The sequence below is a fragment of the Lingula anatina genome, chromosome 7, assembly GCF_051362555.1.
Source record: "Lingula anatina isolate TDL-2025a chromosome 7, LinAna3.0, whole genome shotgun sequence".
Classification (NCBI taxonomy): domain Eukaryota; kingdom Metazoa; phylum Brachiopoda; class Lingulata; order Lingulida; family Lingulidae; genus Lingula; species Lingula anatina.
The window spans coordinates 17,138,285-17,152,240 of NC_141773.1; the positions used below are offsets into that span (position 1 = coordinate 17,138,285).

The 13,956-nt window shown below is 35.3% G+C and overlaps 1 protein-coding gene across 12 annotated transcripts in view; it reads right to left on the reverse strand.

Annotated features, from left to right (window-relative positions):
• LOC106179021 (LIM and SH3 domain protein 1) overlaps nt 1–13,956 on the reverse strand; it is a 35,436-nt gene that overhangs the window by 15,375 nt on the left and 6,105 nt on the right. For 7 of the 12 annotated variants that reach the window (XM_087016814.1, XM_024074971.2, XM_087016813.1 and 4 more), the window contains exons 2-8: nt 13,812–13,920; nt 9,222–9,316; nt 7,653–7,737; nt 6,342–6,507; nt 4,813–4,860; nt 2,162–2,302; nt 363–470 (exon numbers count right to left, since the gene is read on the reverse strand). In XM_087016814.1, the coding sequence (XP_086872940.1) occupies nt 363–470; nt 2,162–2,302; nt 4,813–4,860; nt 6,342–6,507; nt 7,653–7,737; nt 9,222–9,316; nt 13,812–13,883 (715 nt within the window). In that variant the 5' untranslated portion in view covers nt 13,884–13,920. The remainder of the gene's footprint in view (nt 1–362; nt 471–2,161; nt 2,303–4,812; nt 4,861–6,341; nt 6,508–7,652; nt 7,738–9,221; nt 9,317–13,811; nt 13,921–13,956) is intronic. The other 5 variants (XM_087016817.1, XM_087016816.1, XM_024074969.2 and 2 more) reach the window with 3 other exon arrangements.

Here is a 13,956-nt window from a genome sequence, read left to right on the forward strand (position 1 = left end):
CAATTCAGAGGGATACGCTGTAAATAATTATTCACAACAAGGTGCAATAAGCATGCTTTTGTGTGTAAGTAGATAACACCTAAAAAAAAAGAAAAATAATCAAATGAAATTACAGAATAAAAGATGACTAAAAAAACTTTCATTTCATTTATCCAGGGTCAATTTTTCACTTGATCTTGCTCTTTACACTGCTCCTGAACTGGCCATCTTAAAACACAATATTATGTCCATGCAAAAGAACAAACAAACAGTTTGTTGCAAAAAATTTACTTAAAAAGTAGAAAATGGGTATGGAACAAATGGGTATGAATCTATATCATGCATGTACGTGCCTCATGCAGAGTTTTCGGAGACTACGTTACCTTGCCCCGTTGAAGAAACACCACCAGCTAAGGAACCATAATTTTCATTCACCGGGTCATAATCAGCGATTGAACCTACTTTCCTGCGATCCTGAGGTTGCGTCTCAACTGCAGTAAGAAGAGAAAGCCACCCAAGCCTTGTTAGTAGGCAAAGAATAAGGGGTATAAAATAAATTAAGCATCAAAACACGGAGATGGAGGAAAATGATGGAGAAGTGCACGTGCTGGCAGTGTTTGGCTAAGGAGGAGAGGAAGTTTGAAGATCAGTCATGCTTATTTGTATATCTGTCATTTGTCCATCCATCTGATCAGTCTGTTTTGAGATAAGTTTTACCTTCTCAGTCTGTATACATGTGTATGATAATGTTGTTCAATTCTAAAATACATAGTAGTTTCCACTTAATTTTGAACCTGACATGAAAGACCCTGACTTTGTGAGAAAGTGAGAAACAAATTTTAAATGAAAGAGAATGGAAAAGTATCAAAAATGGAGAAACAAAACACTAATTTTGGGTACATGACCAAACATGTTCTCAGGCACAAAGTGCAACTTTGGTACGCCTCCTTTTTAGCGAAACACTGCATACGTGACAACACATGATTTTTGTACTCTCTCTCCCATTTTGTGAGTGTTGTCTAGTTTGTTTTTTAGTTGCTGTCAATCCAGGTAATGATAAAATGACTTTTTCTTGTCTAAGACAAAAAAATCTTAGATTTATCATACTACTAAAAATGACCTAAACAGAGACACCCCCCCCCCCAAAAAAAAAAAAAAAAAAAAAAAAAAAAAAAAAAAAAAAAAAATCCCCTGCCCATCTGTGGACATCTTACCCCATGGATTTTCATTCTTTGGCTTCTGGCTTCAATGCATGTGCTTGACTTTCAAATGTTATCATAAAACAGAAAGTACCACAGCCACCAGAGCCAAAATGTCAATTATATTGATAATACACATTCATTTTGTTGCAAATACAAGGTAGCATCCTATATGCCAAACGTGAATTCTAGAAAGATGCACGAAAGAGTTGTTGAAAACAAAATGCAAGCCTTACACATTTTCATGTTAGTTTTTCATCAGTAATTACCTTAAAATCCTATTTTCCAAACCCAACATTACAACACATTTCCCATCAAAATGTACATGACACCACTTTCCTTTATGGATGCAAAATTACCCACTCAAGACAATCAGTACTCAAACAGCAACAAAAACAACCCATACAACACTTACAAGCAATTGAACATAGATTTTTGATCATTAAAGAAACGAGACAATTATTGGTAAGATAAGAAATTTCTGGCAAAACTATATAAATAAATAAATAAATGAAAAAATTCAAGGCAATGAAAATCTACCACCATACAATCTACAGGTGTCTGCACAAAAATCTACATTATACCTTGAAGGTAAGTTAATTTAAAGATGTGATCAAAATGCTGCAGTTTTTTTTTTTTAAGTATAAACTTTCAGGATTAATGGTAATCGTATCAATAAGTCCCCCTCCTCCACATCTTTCTGTATGTCATAAAAAAAAGTTTTAAAACACACAACACTCCTTATTTTCACTGTACTAATTTCATTAAAACAAAGCATCTGCCTTCATAAGTTCAAAAGAGCTTTTGCACTGGAGCTCTTATTCAGTGTGTTTGTGTGTGTGAGGGTATGCATGCATTCATGTGTGTGTGTGTGCATGCGTGCGTGTGCATGTGTGTGTGTGCACGCCTGTGTGTTTGAATGTTATTTCTACAATTTATTAATAAAGTGCTATCATCAAGTTCTATATGAACACCCAGTATACCTCTTCCAGAGTTATACACTTGTGTGCTCTGCACTTTAGCACTGTACGGCGAGGGGCGGGCTTCCTCTCTCATCATCGGGTCGTAATCGGCCAGGGAGCCAGGCTGGCGGCGGTAGGGCTGGTTTGCAGGCATTGGTTGCCCTGGAAGGGAGAGCAAATATGGTGGAATGAGGGTTGAGACTTTTCATGGTGTGGCATATTAGCAGATTAGCAAGGATGCATTGAGACCGCTCTAACATAATTTCAGATAATTCCATTAAAAAAATAAAAATAAATGATTGAAATTTTGTCACAAATTTTGCATTTCAATACTGAGCATTATCAAATTTTGACTCCAAAGATATTTCTGAGCTGACCTCTGAATAGCAATTTTGAGGACTAGATTGTAATTTTAGTATAAAAATGGGTGACTTCATCAATTAATATAGTACAATATCAAATGCCCAGTAGACTCCACATAGCTCAATTTAACATTCATCTTAAATTTTGAAGAACAGACTTTTCTCTTTGGTATTGGCTAAAACTTAAGAATATTGCCAACTTTGAATTTCCATTTTGAACTAATTTTTCCGGTCCTAAAGAGTCCGAGCTATGTGGAGTCTACTATATTTGACCTCAATTGCCTTTCATCATGGAAGTGAAGTGTACGCAAGCTTTCCAAATGAGTACTGACATATAGACAAGTATGGTACTACTCCATATACCACATGCACTAGGGGGATAAAACTGTACGGAACTTTTCACATCGAGTGTTATACTTAACTGGACCAGTACAATTCTACAGGGTTTTTACTTTGGACAGTGTTTCAGGTATTTACTAGTTCTTTACAAATCCCCTTCCTGCTGTAAATTTATAAATTGGTTGTGTCGAGTGATAAGGCTCCGTTAGTGGTCTGGTCCAGTATAGTATACATATCGGTGCAAAAAGGGACGAATTTTCAGTTAAACTGCTTGTCATGACGAAATTTCAAAGCCTGAACATGCTTTTAACCATTACCCAAGGTCACAAACCCAAGTTCTACTCAAAATTTCTAAACTGACTGCATTCACATGATGACATCCTTTCTGAGAATATAATATAGATGTTACTCTATCTTTTCAATGGAGGAAATTGTGAATTTTACAGATAACGTATTTAAAGTCATGATTTCTCAAAATTAGAACATTTCTTTTAAGTGGTAGCAACAACACTTAAAAGCAAGCTACTCTACAGTCCTGTTCTATGCATTAAAGCACCACAAATGCTTTATAGAAATATAATTTTTGTGATTATGAAATTAAGTATCTTAAAGTTTGATTATTTTTTGCCCATTGAAAAGATTGAATAATTACTGTTATAGTTTTGCAATGCAGATATCATTATTAAAAGCTCCATCTAAAAAGAACCTGCTTTCGCAAATGGGTGAAAGAGATATAAAAACTTTTAAGACTTCAGCCAACGCCTTTTCATATCATCTGAAACCAGCCATATCTAAGCAAGATTTGTGCATGACTTTAAGATATAAACATAAGTTTTTGGAAATAGATATCTGTACATTGTGTCAAGGTATTGCTGTTTTGCCAACGATAACAATTAATCAATAGTATATCATGTCCATTTTCATTATTAAGTTATGTGTTTCTTTAACTTGCAAATCTGTTAAGTCTGAATAATAATAATAATAATAAAAATAATAATAATAATGAAAACAAAATAAAATTATAAAAGAACAGGGGTCATTTAAGGGATATGTGCATGCCAAGTTATTCTAAAAGTTGAATTTGGTAAACACAGAATGGGGACACACCAAAACAAAGCAGGCATCTTACATGAGACTGTTTGGAGAATTCAATTTAAGAATATGGATGATGTTTCAAAGAACATTAAAAAAAAAAAGTGGGCTTGTTATTTACATTCACTCAAAAGTTTTATACTGTTATTTCAGTTTTAAATTAATGCAACAGAGATAAGATCTACCAATTATGTTTTTTATCTATTTCTAGCAAAATGGCCAAAATTTGTTTTACAAGACAGAGATGCAGAAATTTAAAATGCCTTTGGGAATTTCTCAGTCATTCTACAACATTCATAAAAGAATAAATTTCAGATAGCATGCTATTCATCATCTTTCAAGAATTATTTATCAATAAAGAATACTGTTAGTAAATATTCCATTTCCACTGTAACGTAAATCAACACCCACCACAAATATTTATTTATATACATTTTCCATTCATTTGAAAGGACTATTTTCAGCACAGATTGCAATTATATCATTTTTTTCAAATAATAGAAAAAAACATTGGTTTCAACAAAACTTGTCAATCTATACATGTATATCCATTAAGAGGTCATTCTGAAAAAGTTGTTCTGCCAACTAACAGATCCGTGGATCAAATATGGCTAACCCACTCATCTGGTCTCCCCGCCTCCCCACATGCCATTAAACGAATTAAATCACATCTGTAAGGTTTAATTGTTAGACACCTGCAGGGATGGGGTGCAGGGACACCATTAGCGGATTAGCCAGCTGTGCTTTAATGTGGGTCAGCCATATTTGATCCACAGATCAATTAGTCCTCGGATCAACTAATTCAGAATGCCCTCTAAGCTGGAACTATGTTCATGGTGGTATATTATAAGTTGTGTAATAACTAAAAAGTGTCCCTACTGTCTTGTGGTGCATATCCTGGAGGCGGGGCAGAACCAACATCATACTCTGTAACAAAGACGGAAGGGGATCATCAACGGAAAAGGGGGTGGAAGAAGGTTGGGAGAATGGGAGGAGAGAGAAAGAGAGAGAGATGTGAGAGAGAGGGAGAGGTGCAAAGAAAGGTGAATCCAACCACAATTATGAACATTCTCCCTTACAATCACAGATGCGCACATACGTGCGCGCGTGCGCGCACGCACACACACACAGTCAAACAATTGTGGCCCTTGATAATAATAACAAAACTGAAATAAATAAGATGAATAAAAATCTAGTTGTACTAACAAAAGGAAAGGAAAGGGACAAAACATAAAATACCTATAATATAACAACCAAAATAAGACAAATGAAGTTTTTAGATAAATCAAATTTTATCAATTTGAATAAACATTTCTATCCATGTCTCATTTGATGTTATTTCACTAGACATTTTTATTTCCATAAGTGTGACTAAAACATTTATATCACAATTAACTAAGACTCTTCTTATTCAATGTTTGATCAATTAACTGAATTTATGTCTGATTAATGAGAAAGCCAAACTAACACTGTTCAGTTTAAAGACACTCATAGCTTTCAGATAGAAATAAAGCCAACTATTTTCATAATCAATATCATTTTATCAATATTGCTAATCAAACAAATGATTGTATAATATTTTTTACTCATTCAATTTTTTTTTTAAATTATTTTCTTGATCAGTGTAAGAAGAAAATGCTCTAGCCCTAAATCTATATGTATACACTAGGTATTTTAGTTGCAGAATTCATCCATTCTGGATTCCTAAACCAAGAAATATCAATTATCCAGACCATATATAAGAATATGCTTTGGGTTCGTAGAAGGCAGTAAATTAAAATATAACATTTGAATTATAGGCTGTGATATTAATCTTAAGTCTACTTGATATGGCTTCTAAGTTGGATAGTTTCAGAAAACCTTGAAAGCCAAGATCAAAGCAAGAATAAAATGTTACTTTTCTAAGAATATGGCAAAGTAGAAAAACAGAGATTAAAGCAAGAGGAATGCATTCTCTGGCATTTAATACCCAATATATTACGTGGGCCTCATACAAGTACTGTAATCATTGGTGAAAACTGAAGTGCATATACTTCTTATCTGCTTTAAAGAGTAAAGCAAGCAGTATATCCATCCTCTCCCATTCAGATGCATGCAACAGATCATTATTATCACACATTAAATAATGCATCATGGGATATCATTTAAAATAAAGGAAATCTCTTGAACAACTGAGTTATGGAAAGAGTGCAATTTATGGAGAACAAAACCATTCAAGGTTTACAATTTGCTGAGAGGCAAATAAAGTAATCGTGACAAAGTAATCATAATTATGGGATTCCTCTCCTGGTTGGGAAATTGGAAAAGTTAAATAAATTTAACAAACTAGGTTTCCATTGGGCAGCAAAAAACCTTGACCAATAACAAAGCAAAGGTGGGCACTATATCTAAGAAGGTTGTCAATTTACCCTGGTCAGGACGCCTCTGTTCCATCTCTGCCTTCCTCTCCAATTCCCCATGATAAGCCACGTTACTGATGTTCTGGGATAACTTCTTCACGCGAAGGTTCTCTGGATCGTCTGCCACAGATATTTTGCTTCCCTTCTGCTTTTCGAAATCTTGATGGTACTTGATCTAGAAATGATTACACCATGACTTATTCCCATGACCCAATAGTTCAAATGAGGGAAATGTATCTAAGCTAAGTAGGATGTATCTCAGTTATATGGCTTTTTAGTTCAATTATCTCACATACTCTGACATTTTGCCTTTGTCAAATTCCTGCCCCCCCTCCCCCTTTAACAGAGATTTAATAGAAAGGTCAGTGCCAACTGCAGCACAACTGACACAATTAAGCAAATATCGATTGAGCCAGTTTCAGAGAGGATATATAGTTTCACTAATGGCATACCAATTCTTTAAAATGCATTCCACTTATCTGAATTGCTGGAAAACTTTGGTTTTTGTATTGATCTGTGTTGTTATTACATTGGTTTAACAATCAAATTTACAAGTCAGCAGATGAGGCAGAAAATTCTAAAAAAATCTGTCAAGAATTGGTATATATTTGGTGTGTGGGCATTGCCTTTTTGATTAAACATAAATGCCTGTTATTAAAACAGCAAATTTCACTACCTAAAAATGAATATAAATAAATAATTTTACAAAAATCTTTAAATGTTTTTACAGCTAAAAAACATGACAAATTCCTTTAATGGACATCTTTTATTGCCTGCTTTTACTGCATCAGTTTAGTGCCTTCACTATATAAAACAAAATGAACTGAATCAATTTGTATCTAAAGCACACTGGAGTTAATGTATATTAGTAAATTGTTTTTCTGTCTAATCATTTTAGACATGAAAAGACACCTTTAGGTTCAGGCAATAGGACAGAACTGGTTTAATGTAGGACCAAGGCCAGTTATGAGACACCACATTACTAATTGTGCTGATGCCCTTCCATGAAAGAATCTATGGTCAGAGGTGACTTCTACTTTGAGACCACAAGTTGTGACCTACTTTTATCCAGAAAAAAATAAGCAACAGACTTGTTAATTATTTTTTTTAAATATGGATAAAACATGAATGTTTTCTTAACTCTTATAAAACAGATACAGATATCTCAATTTGAGAACATTATTTCAGTTTTAACCTTGGCCAAGGAAGAGAAAAAGTTAAGACCAACTTTTGGGAAATAGATATTTTGTCCCCCCACCCCCAATGCCCTTGTCCTGGTTATTGTCTAGCTGTACTCTGCTTGTTTCTCTAAGTACTTACATTACTCTGTACTTGTGTGTTCTTTGCTATTCTTCTGTTTTCTGGTGTATCTGCTACCGCTGTGAATTTGGTGGTGGGATAATGGCTGAAGATGACCAGGCAAAAAATAATTATTAATATGAAATGTTTATTTACCTAACATTTGTTGTTTGTACCAGGAATATGTTAACTGCATAACAAAATCTCCTGGAAACTGGGAATTCCAGATGCAGGAAAGAACTTCTAAGAACAAGTCAAAATGGCAAGAAAAGGTAGTCCTTAATGTATTATAAAAGAAATCTCTTGGCAGAGAGAACTACATCAGGAGCAGGTAGTTTAGCAGGTGCTTGATCTGCAGCCTGTGAATCCCCTGGATCTGTGGCTTGGTCAGACTAAACTGCCTTGAAATTAAGGAATCATTCTCAAAATTTTACAATGCTGATTATTACACAAAACTCAAATAATGTGGGCCTATTGTTCATAGGTTTGTTATAAATAGCAATAGACTAAAGTGATGCCTTTCACAGTTTCATGCAACGTGAAGGAGTGACAGGGAGCAAAGAAAAACAGCTATCTTGACCTAGCATTTTGTTATTATAGAGGATGGGTAAGACATTAAACAGGTTCTGTCAACTTGTATTTTACACGTACCACATTCGTTAAAAAATGTATACATTAGAAAGGTTCATAATTTCAAGTGCTCAACATTCTTAAATTCTGCATCCATGATATCCTCTTTCAAGTAATGATTATAATTGGTTCAAGGTCAGCAAGAAAAAGCAAAATCCACCATTTTAGCGCACAGGGGTACACATTCTTGTTGTTTTACTAAGCAATCATTCACGGAGCAGGTTATTCTGCAAAGTTGTATTTCCAGTCAAGCTAGATCAGCCTTATTCTATTTTTATTCTGTGCGGGTAACCTCAACAGGCTACCTGATTGTAATAAGCTAAACATAGGAAGTCAATCTAAGGACAAATGGCTAGAATCTCTATTGCAATGGGCAATAAAAGGATTAGATATACTTGCTAGGGTGAGGTAATGGTAAACTGACAGCCAGCTAATGCAATGCTAGGCTAGGTCTACCCAATTAGGAAGGAAATACGACTAATCTCAGTTTGGGCTAAGGCTGGTTATAGCCAGGTTTTGCCTTTATAACCTCCATAATGTCTGTATCTTAACCTAGATGGATGTACACAAAATCCCAGGACTAAATACGCTGCCAGCTTTTTAACATAACAATGTGGTAATAATGATGATCATGAGTATCTTAAAATGACTCTTAACCACTGGCTGTAAATGCCAAGTGGCAGGTCACTTAATATCACTGGTAAAATATGTGCTTCAAGGCTTCACAGGCGGAATGCAGGCTGGATTCCTTTTGTGTTAACCTTGGAAAACAAATATTTAAGGACATGGGTCAAGACTGAAGCAAAACTGGATAAAACCTGCCGTATTAAAATATTGACTAGAGTGACCAGGTTTATATGTTTTAATAGCATATTTTCAAATAAATTAAATAATAATATCGATAATGTCTTAATTCTTTTCTAAAAAAAGTTTTAGCAAATAAGTAAAAACAACACTCACGTATTGCAATATGGCCTCTTGTCATAACCTTTGTAGTTCTTCATATTCAATGTCATATTGCAAACCTCACACTTAAAACACATCTTATGCCAGACCTAGAAAGAAAAAAATAATATTTATATTTATCAATTATATATAGTTTTCTTATTTTTTCTCCAACAAAACTAACATACAAACAGCAATACACAGTATACAATCAGGCAAAAAAAGTGAATATTTGGAAAAATGTTCCAAATGATTTGTTGACATGCTAAGTCTTAATTTCAAGTTAACTTTCACAATTACATTCATTAATAGCATACTATACATGCTGCCATTTTTCAGTATAACTTTCAGTGAGAAAAAAAAATCAAAAGAGCATATCATCCAAGATTTTTTTTCTCTTAGGATCTTATCCGAACATCAGTGATTAATTAAATCAGAGAAGTGATGAGGACCCATGTTTTGATACCCCTTCTTCCCCTCTATCAGTTATATAAAATGATCACAACTAATCAGCTGTAAGACAAATATTACAAGTTAGGGAAAACAAGCATGTGTTTTGTGTTTTTACAAATTACTGTTACCCAAATTGTAACAAGAGGATATTGTATTAGGTGCTAGGTAAACAGAGAAAACGAATCAAATATCATATATTAAAGAATATATAAGACATAAACAGCATTATACAGCATGTTGAGACACACTTTTAAGTTTATGACTTAGTTTAAACCAAATGGTTCAAAACAGGGAAAAGTCATAAGTCTCATTTACACACTGTGGATTGGGGCACACAGTTCAAACCACGAGGTAAAGAGTGGATCTCCAAAATTCAACATGTCTGACCCTGAAAATTATAAAAGTTCATCTCTCAAAATAGACAACCAAATTCCATCTAGGTTGAACTTGAAATTAAAAAAATCAAAGTTGGGGTGTCTGTAAACCTTTAAACTCCCGTGCCAGAGAACTACTGTACTAGTATACTCATTTATGGATCCAAAATGTCACATTGGAAATGATGAACATGGATTCCAGTGAGGAGCACAGACTATGTGAGAAGAACTGAAAATACTCAGTTTCAGGGCCCAATGCCTGTGTTTTAGAAGTAACAAATGGATATAAAATGCAAAGTAAATTACTTTACCTGAGATGAGTACCTTGAAATACCTGGCAAAAGCACCTGGATTACCCTGTGGACCACACTCACTGCCAGATTAACTATGACCAGAAAAAGTCGAATTGACATGAACAGAGCATGATGCGGTTTCAGCAAAACTTTTGGGTATTCTTGATACTCGCCATAAGAAAGAAACCCCCTTTCTTTTTTAATCATAGCAATAACTTATGACTTAAGAAATGCAAAAAAATCAAGAAAAGTGTACGGCAACACCAATGGCAACTCAACTGTGAAAACAGATGTGGTTGATGGCTTTGTGTACAGACACTTTGCGTCTGACCATAAAAAATTCACTGTGGATCAAAACTGATCCTGAGTTGTACATGTAACTTGGAAACACTGTGACTGTGGTATTCAGGGCAGTAGTGTAGGTTCTATTTCTGTAGCCCATTAAGGTACTGTGTTACCTGGAAAAACACCCTGCATACATGATACCACCGTTATGTTTCTACAGGGAAAAGATACCCAGAATCTCCAAGATGCATCTAAAACCTGTTACAAGGCAATCTCTATTTTAGCCTGCAGTAAGTTGGACATTCGCTGTGCCTTTACAGAATTACAACAAATTCGCTGTGATCTTGGGACCTCACAAGTTTCAGCTACAGATTTAATAGAATATAATCAATGTTGTGTCTGCAAAACAACATACTGACTTCAGTCATAGTCAGTAATTATATACTAAACTTAAAAACTAAAACTCAGTTACTAGTAAACAATTTGAAATTCACTCAAGAAAAGCATACCAGTAAAAGAGTTTAAAGGACACCCCCTCTGAAATTTCCTTTGTATTAGGACATTTTATACACATCCTAGTGACAACATTCTAAATTTCTTAACTCTTGAAACTGGAAAAGGACACACTCTCAGGCTGCTCACCACCGTGTGTTCAGTATTTTTACTGACGATAAGTGAATTCAAAGGGGCTGAAATGGGTACTAATGGAAAGGTTAAACAGAGCTAAGGTGAGCTGTAAAATGAACTACCAACACCTTGTGTGCATCTGCCTCACGCCACCTTTAAAATTTCCAAAAACATTACCTCATTTCATTTTTTCCTAAAAAATTGTTATGTGTGTAACTGTTTGTTTTGATACAATACCTCTCTGATATTCTTCAGTAAACACCTATAAAATTCACTGTAGACCATTGTGTTAGCTCAATTTAATCTATTTTGGGTATTATAACTCTGCCTCCACCCTTTTCAGCCCATGATGCCCTCCTTTCTAAATCTGCCTTTTACCATAGGTGTGCATTCCTGCACATTAGTTTTCCAAAATGTTTCATCTGCCTCCCATAAAATTTCACGTAAAAGAATGTTTTCATAGTGTGGAATCTGTAAACTGCCCAAATAAATTGCCCAACAGATAAGAACTAGCCAGGAAGGTTGAGAACAATCTCTACCAGTTATGGCACATTTTACTAATGAGAAAGACCAATGCAACATTTACATTAACAAACTGGCAAATCTTATGGTGAAATCCTGGTGTGGTCCAACTGGTATTTAGTAAGTTCAGAAAAAGCGGATATCCTACATGTCTCCAGGTGGGCTGACTTTTTTTCCAGGAATATATCTCACGCAGAGGATAGCACATGCTTTCGTAATCCATAAAAAAGATAAAATGGTAAGCAGGCATACTGATATAAAACTTGTGTAAACCAGGAGCATGTCCATTTTTTTTTCTTCGTGTAAACCCCCTTCAATATTGTCCTCTATGGAATTTCTTGCCCTTGCCAGAGGATAAGGATCTCTTAACACACTATAAAGCACTTTGCAATTCTCAATCATAACTAAATACAAAGAAATCTGTCACCCTACTGCTGTTAGACATTTTCATTGCTCAACGATGATTTGATAACATTTATGGACATGTTCACAATTCTAGCAAGCTGCTAGTAACATAATAACAAGAGCTCTTTGCTCATTCTGCTTCCGGACATTCAAATTGCTCTAAGACGATTACTTTCCACACTGGGAACCACATTAACTTGCAGAGAGCACACCCTATCACCAGACAGTCAAAACATTTATCTTACTTAGATACAAAATTTTCTGCTCTAAAGACATTTCCAAATGGTCAGTTCACTATGAAAAAGTCTGAACTTTCATGTGTGCTAGGTCCATCAGTTTTACTGACCCATGCTGACCTAACAACTTTCATATCAGGAGAATCAATTTTTCTAAAGACCAGTCTTATTGAAGGAGGGATGTGCTTCCACAAATAATTTGCAGATATCCAATGAGATCAAGAAAATTAATTTCAGTCCAACACCTTGACTTTCATTGATACTCTAAATCAGGTTTTTCTTTTCAAAGTTACTGGTTTGGTCAGACTGGCCGAAACTTTATTGAAGATGAATTTTTCTTGTGCAGACTGCTTAAAGGATATACCCGAAAGGATATGCCCCCTTATGAGATTTCACTAGATTCTAAATAGATTTATATCCCACATGAAGATAGAACCATCAATAGAACGTTTTATTCACATCACAGACTTACAATCAAGCACCTGCTCCCCAAAGGTTCAACTGAATTCATTTTGCCAAAACCCTTCTAACCACAGCCCTAGGTCATAATGGATCAAATGAGTTCAAAAATGTTCAACTTGAGAATATCACCGAGGTCAGTTGACTTCTGGCTTTGGTCAGACTCCTCTTGGTATGAGAATGGACGATAACAGCTATGAGTTCACTCTAAGGTAAACTTTCTTCCAGCCATATACACGTCTTAGGGTCCTGTTTCACAACCTGATTCAGTTTTAGCAAAGGTTGCTACGGATCTTAGCAAACTAACTTGCATTTCACAAAGAATTAATGATAAATTGGACAAAAAATAATTTCACATTCCCACATATCTCCAGAGTAATTAGAACATAATTAGAATTTGACTCAAATTTTGACTATGCCGATGTGATCCCAGCAGGAATATCATCTGAAGAGGACTCGGGCTGATTTGTAGCGACACTTACAACTTCATTCCCATTATCCCTACACCATTCAGGGGTCAATTCCACCGGCCTTCCTGGTGTTATTTTTCACCAAAAAGGATCATAAAACCCAAACCTATATTACCCAACACAGTTGCTGATCACTGAAGCTTGCCATCAATTTAAAGAAGACACCTCACAATGATGTGCTCTGACAATAACAACCCGCCCCCGTTGATATGTAAACACTGTGCTTACTGGTGCCCCTCAAATCATTCAATTACCTTGAGAAAAAAATCAGACATTTCAGTTTCACGCAGGAGTGAGAAGGGTCGAAGAGAAAACTCAGCCAATTCAAATTCATACAAGAGGAAGAGGTTAAAGAGAAATGCAAACTTCAATTTTCAGAGGGAATGATGTGTGTGTGTGTGTGTGTGTGTGTGTGTGTGTGTGTGTGTGTGAGAGAGAGAGAGAAAGAGAGAGAGAGAGAGAGGAATGACCCTTGACTCACTTTGTCTAAACATTTCAACTCCTCAGTGGGATACACCGTCTTCCCACACTTTCCACAGTTCTTGATCGGCATCTTGTTGTTACGAGACCCCTAGATACTAGAAGGACACCTGGAAAAAGATAAAAAATAGAAAACAATATTATGA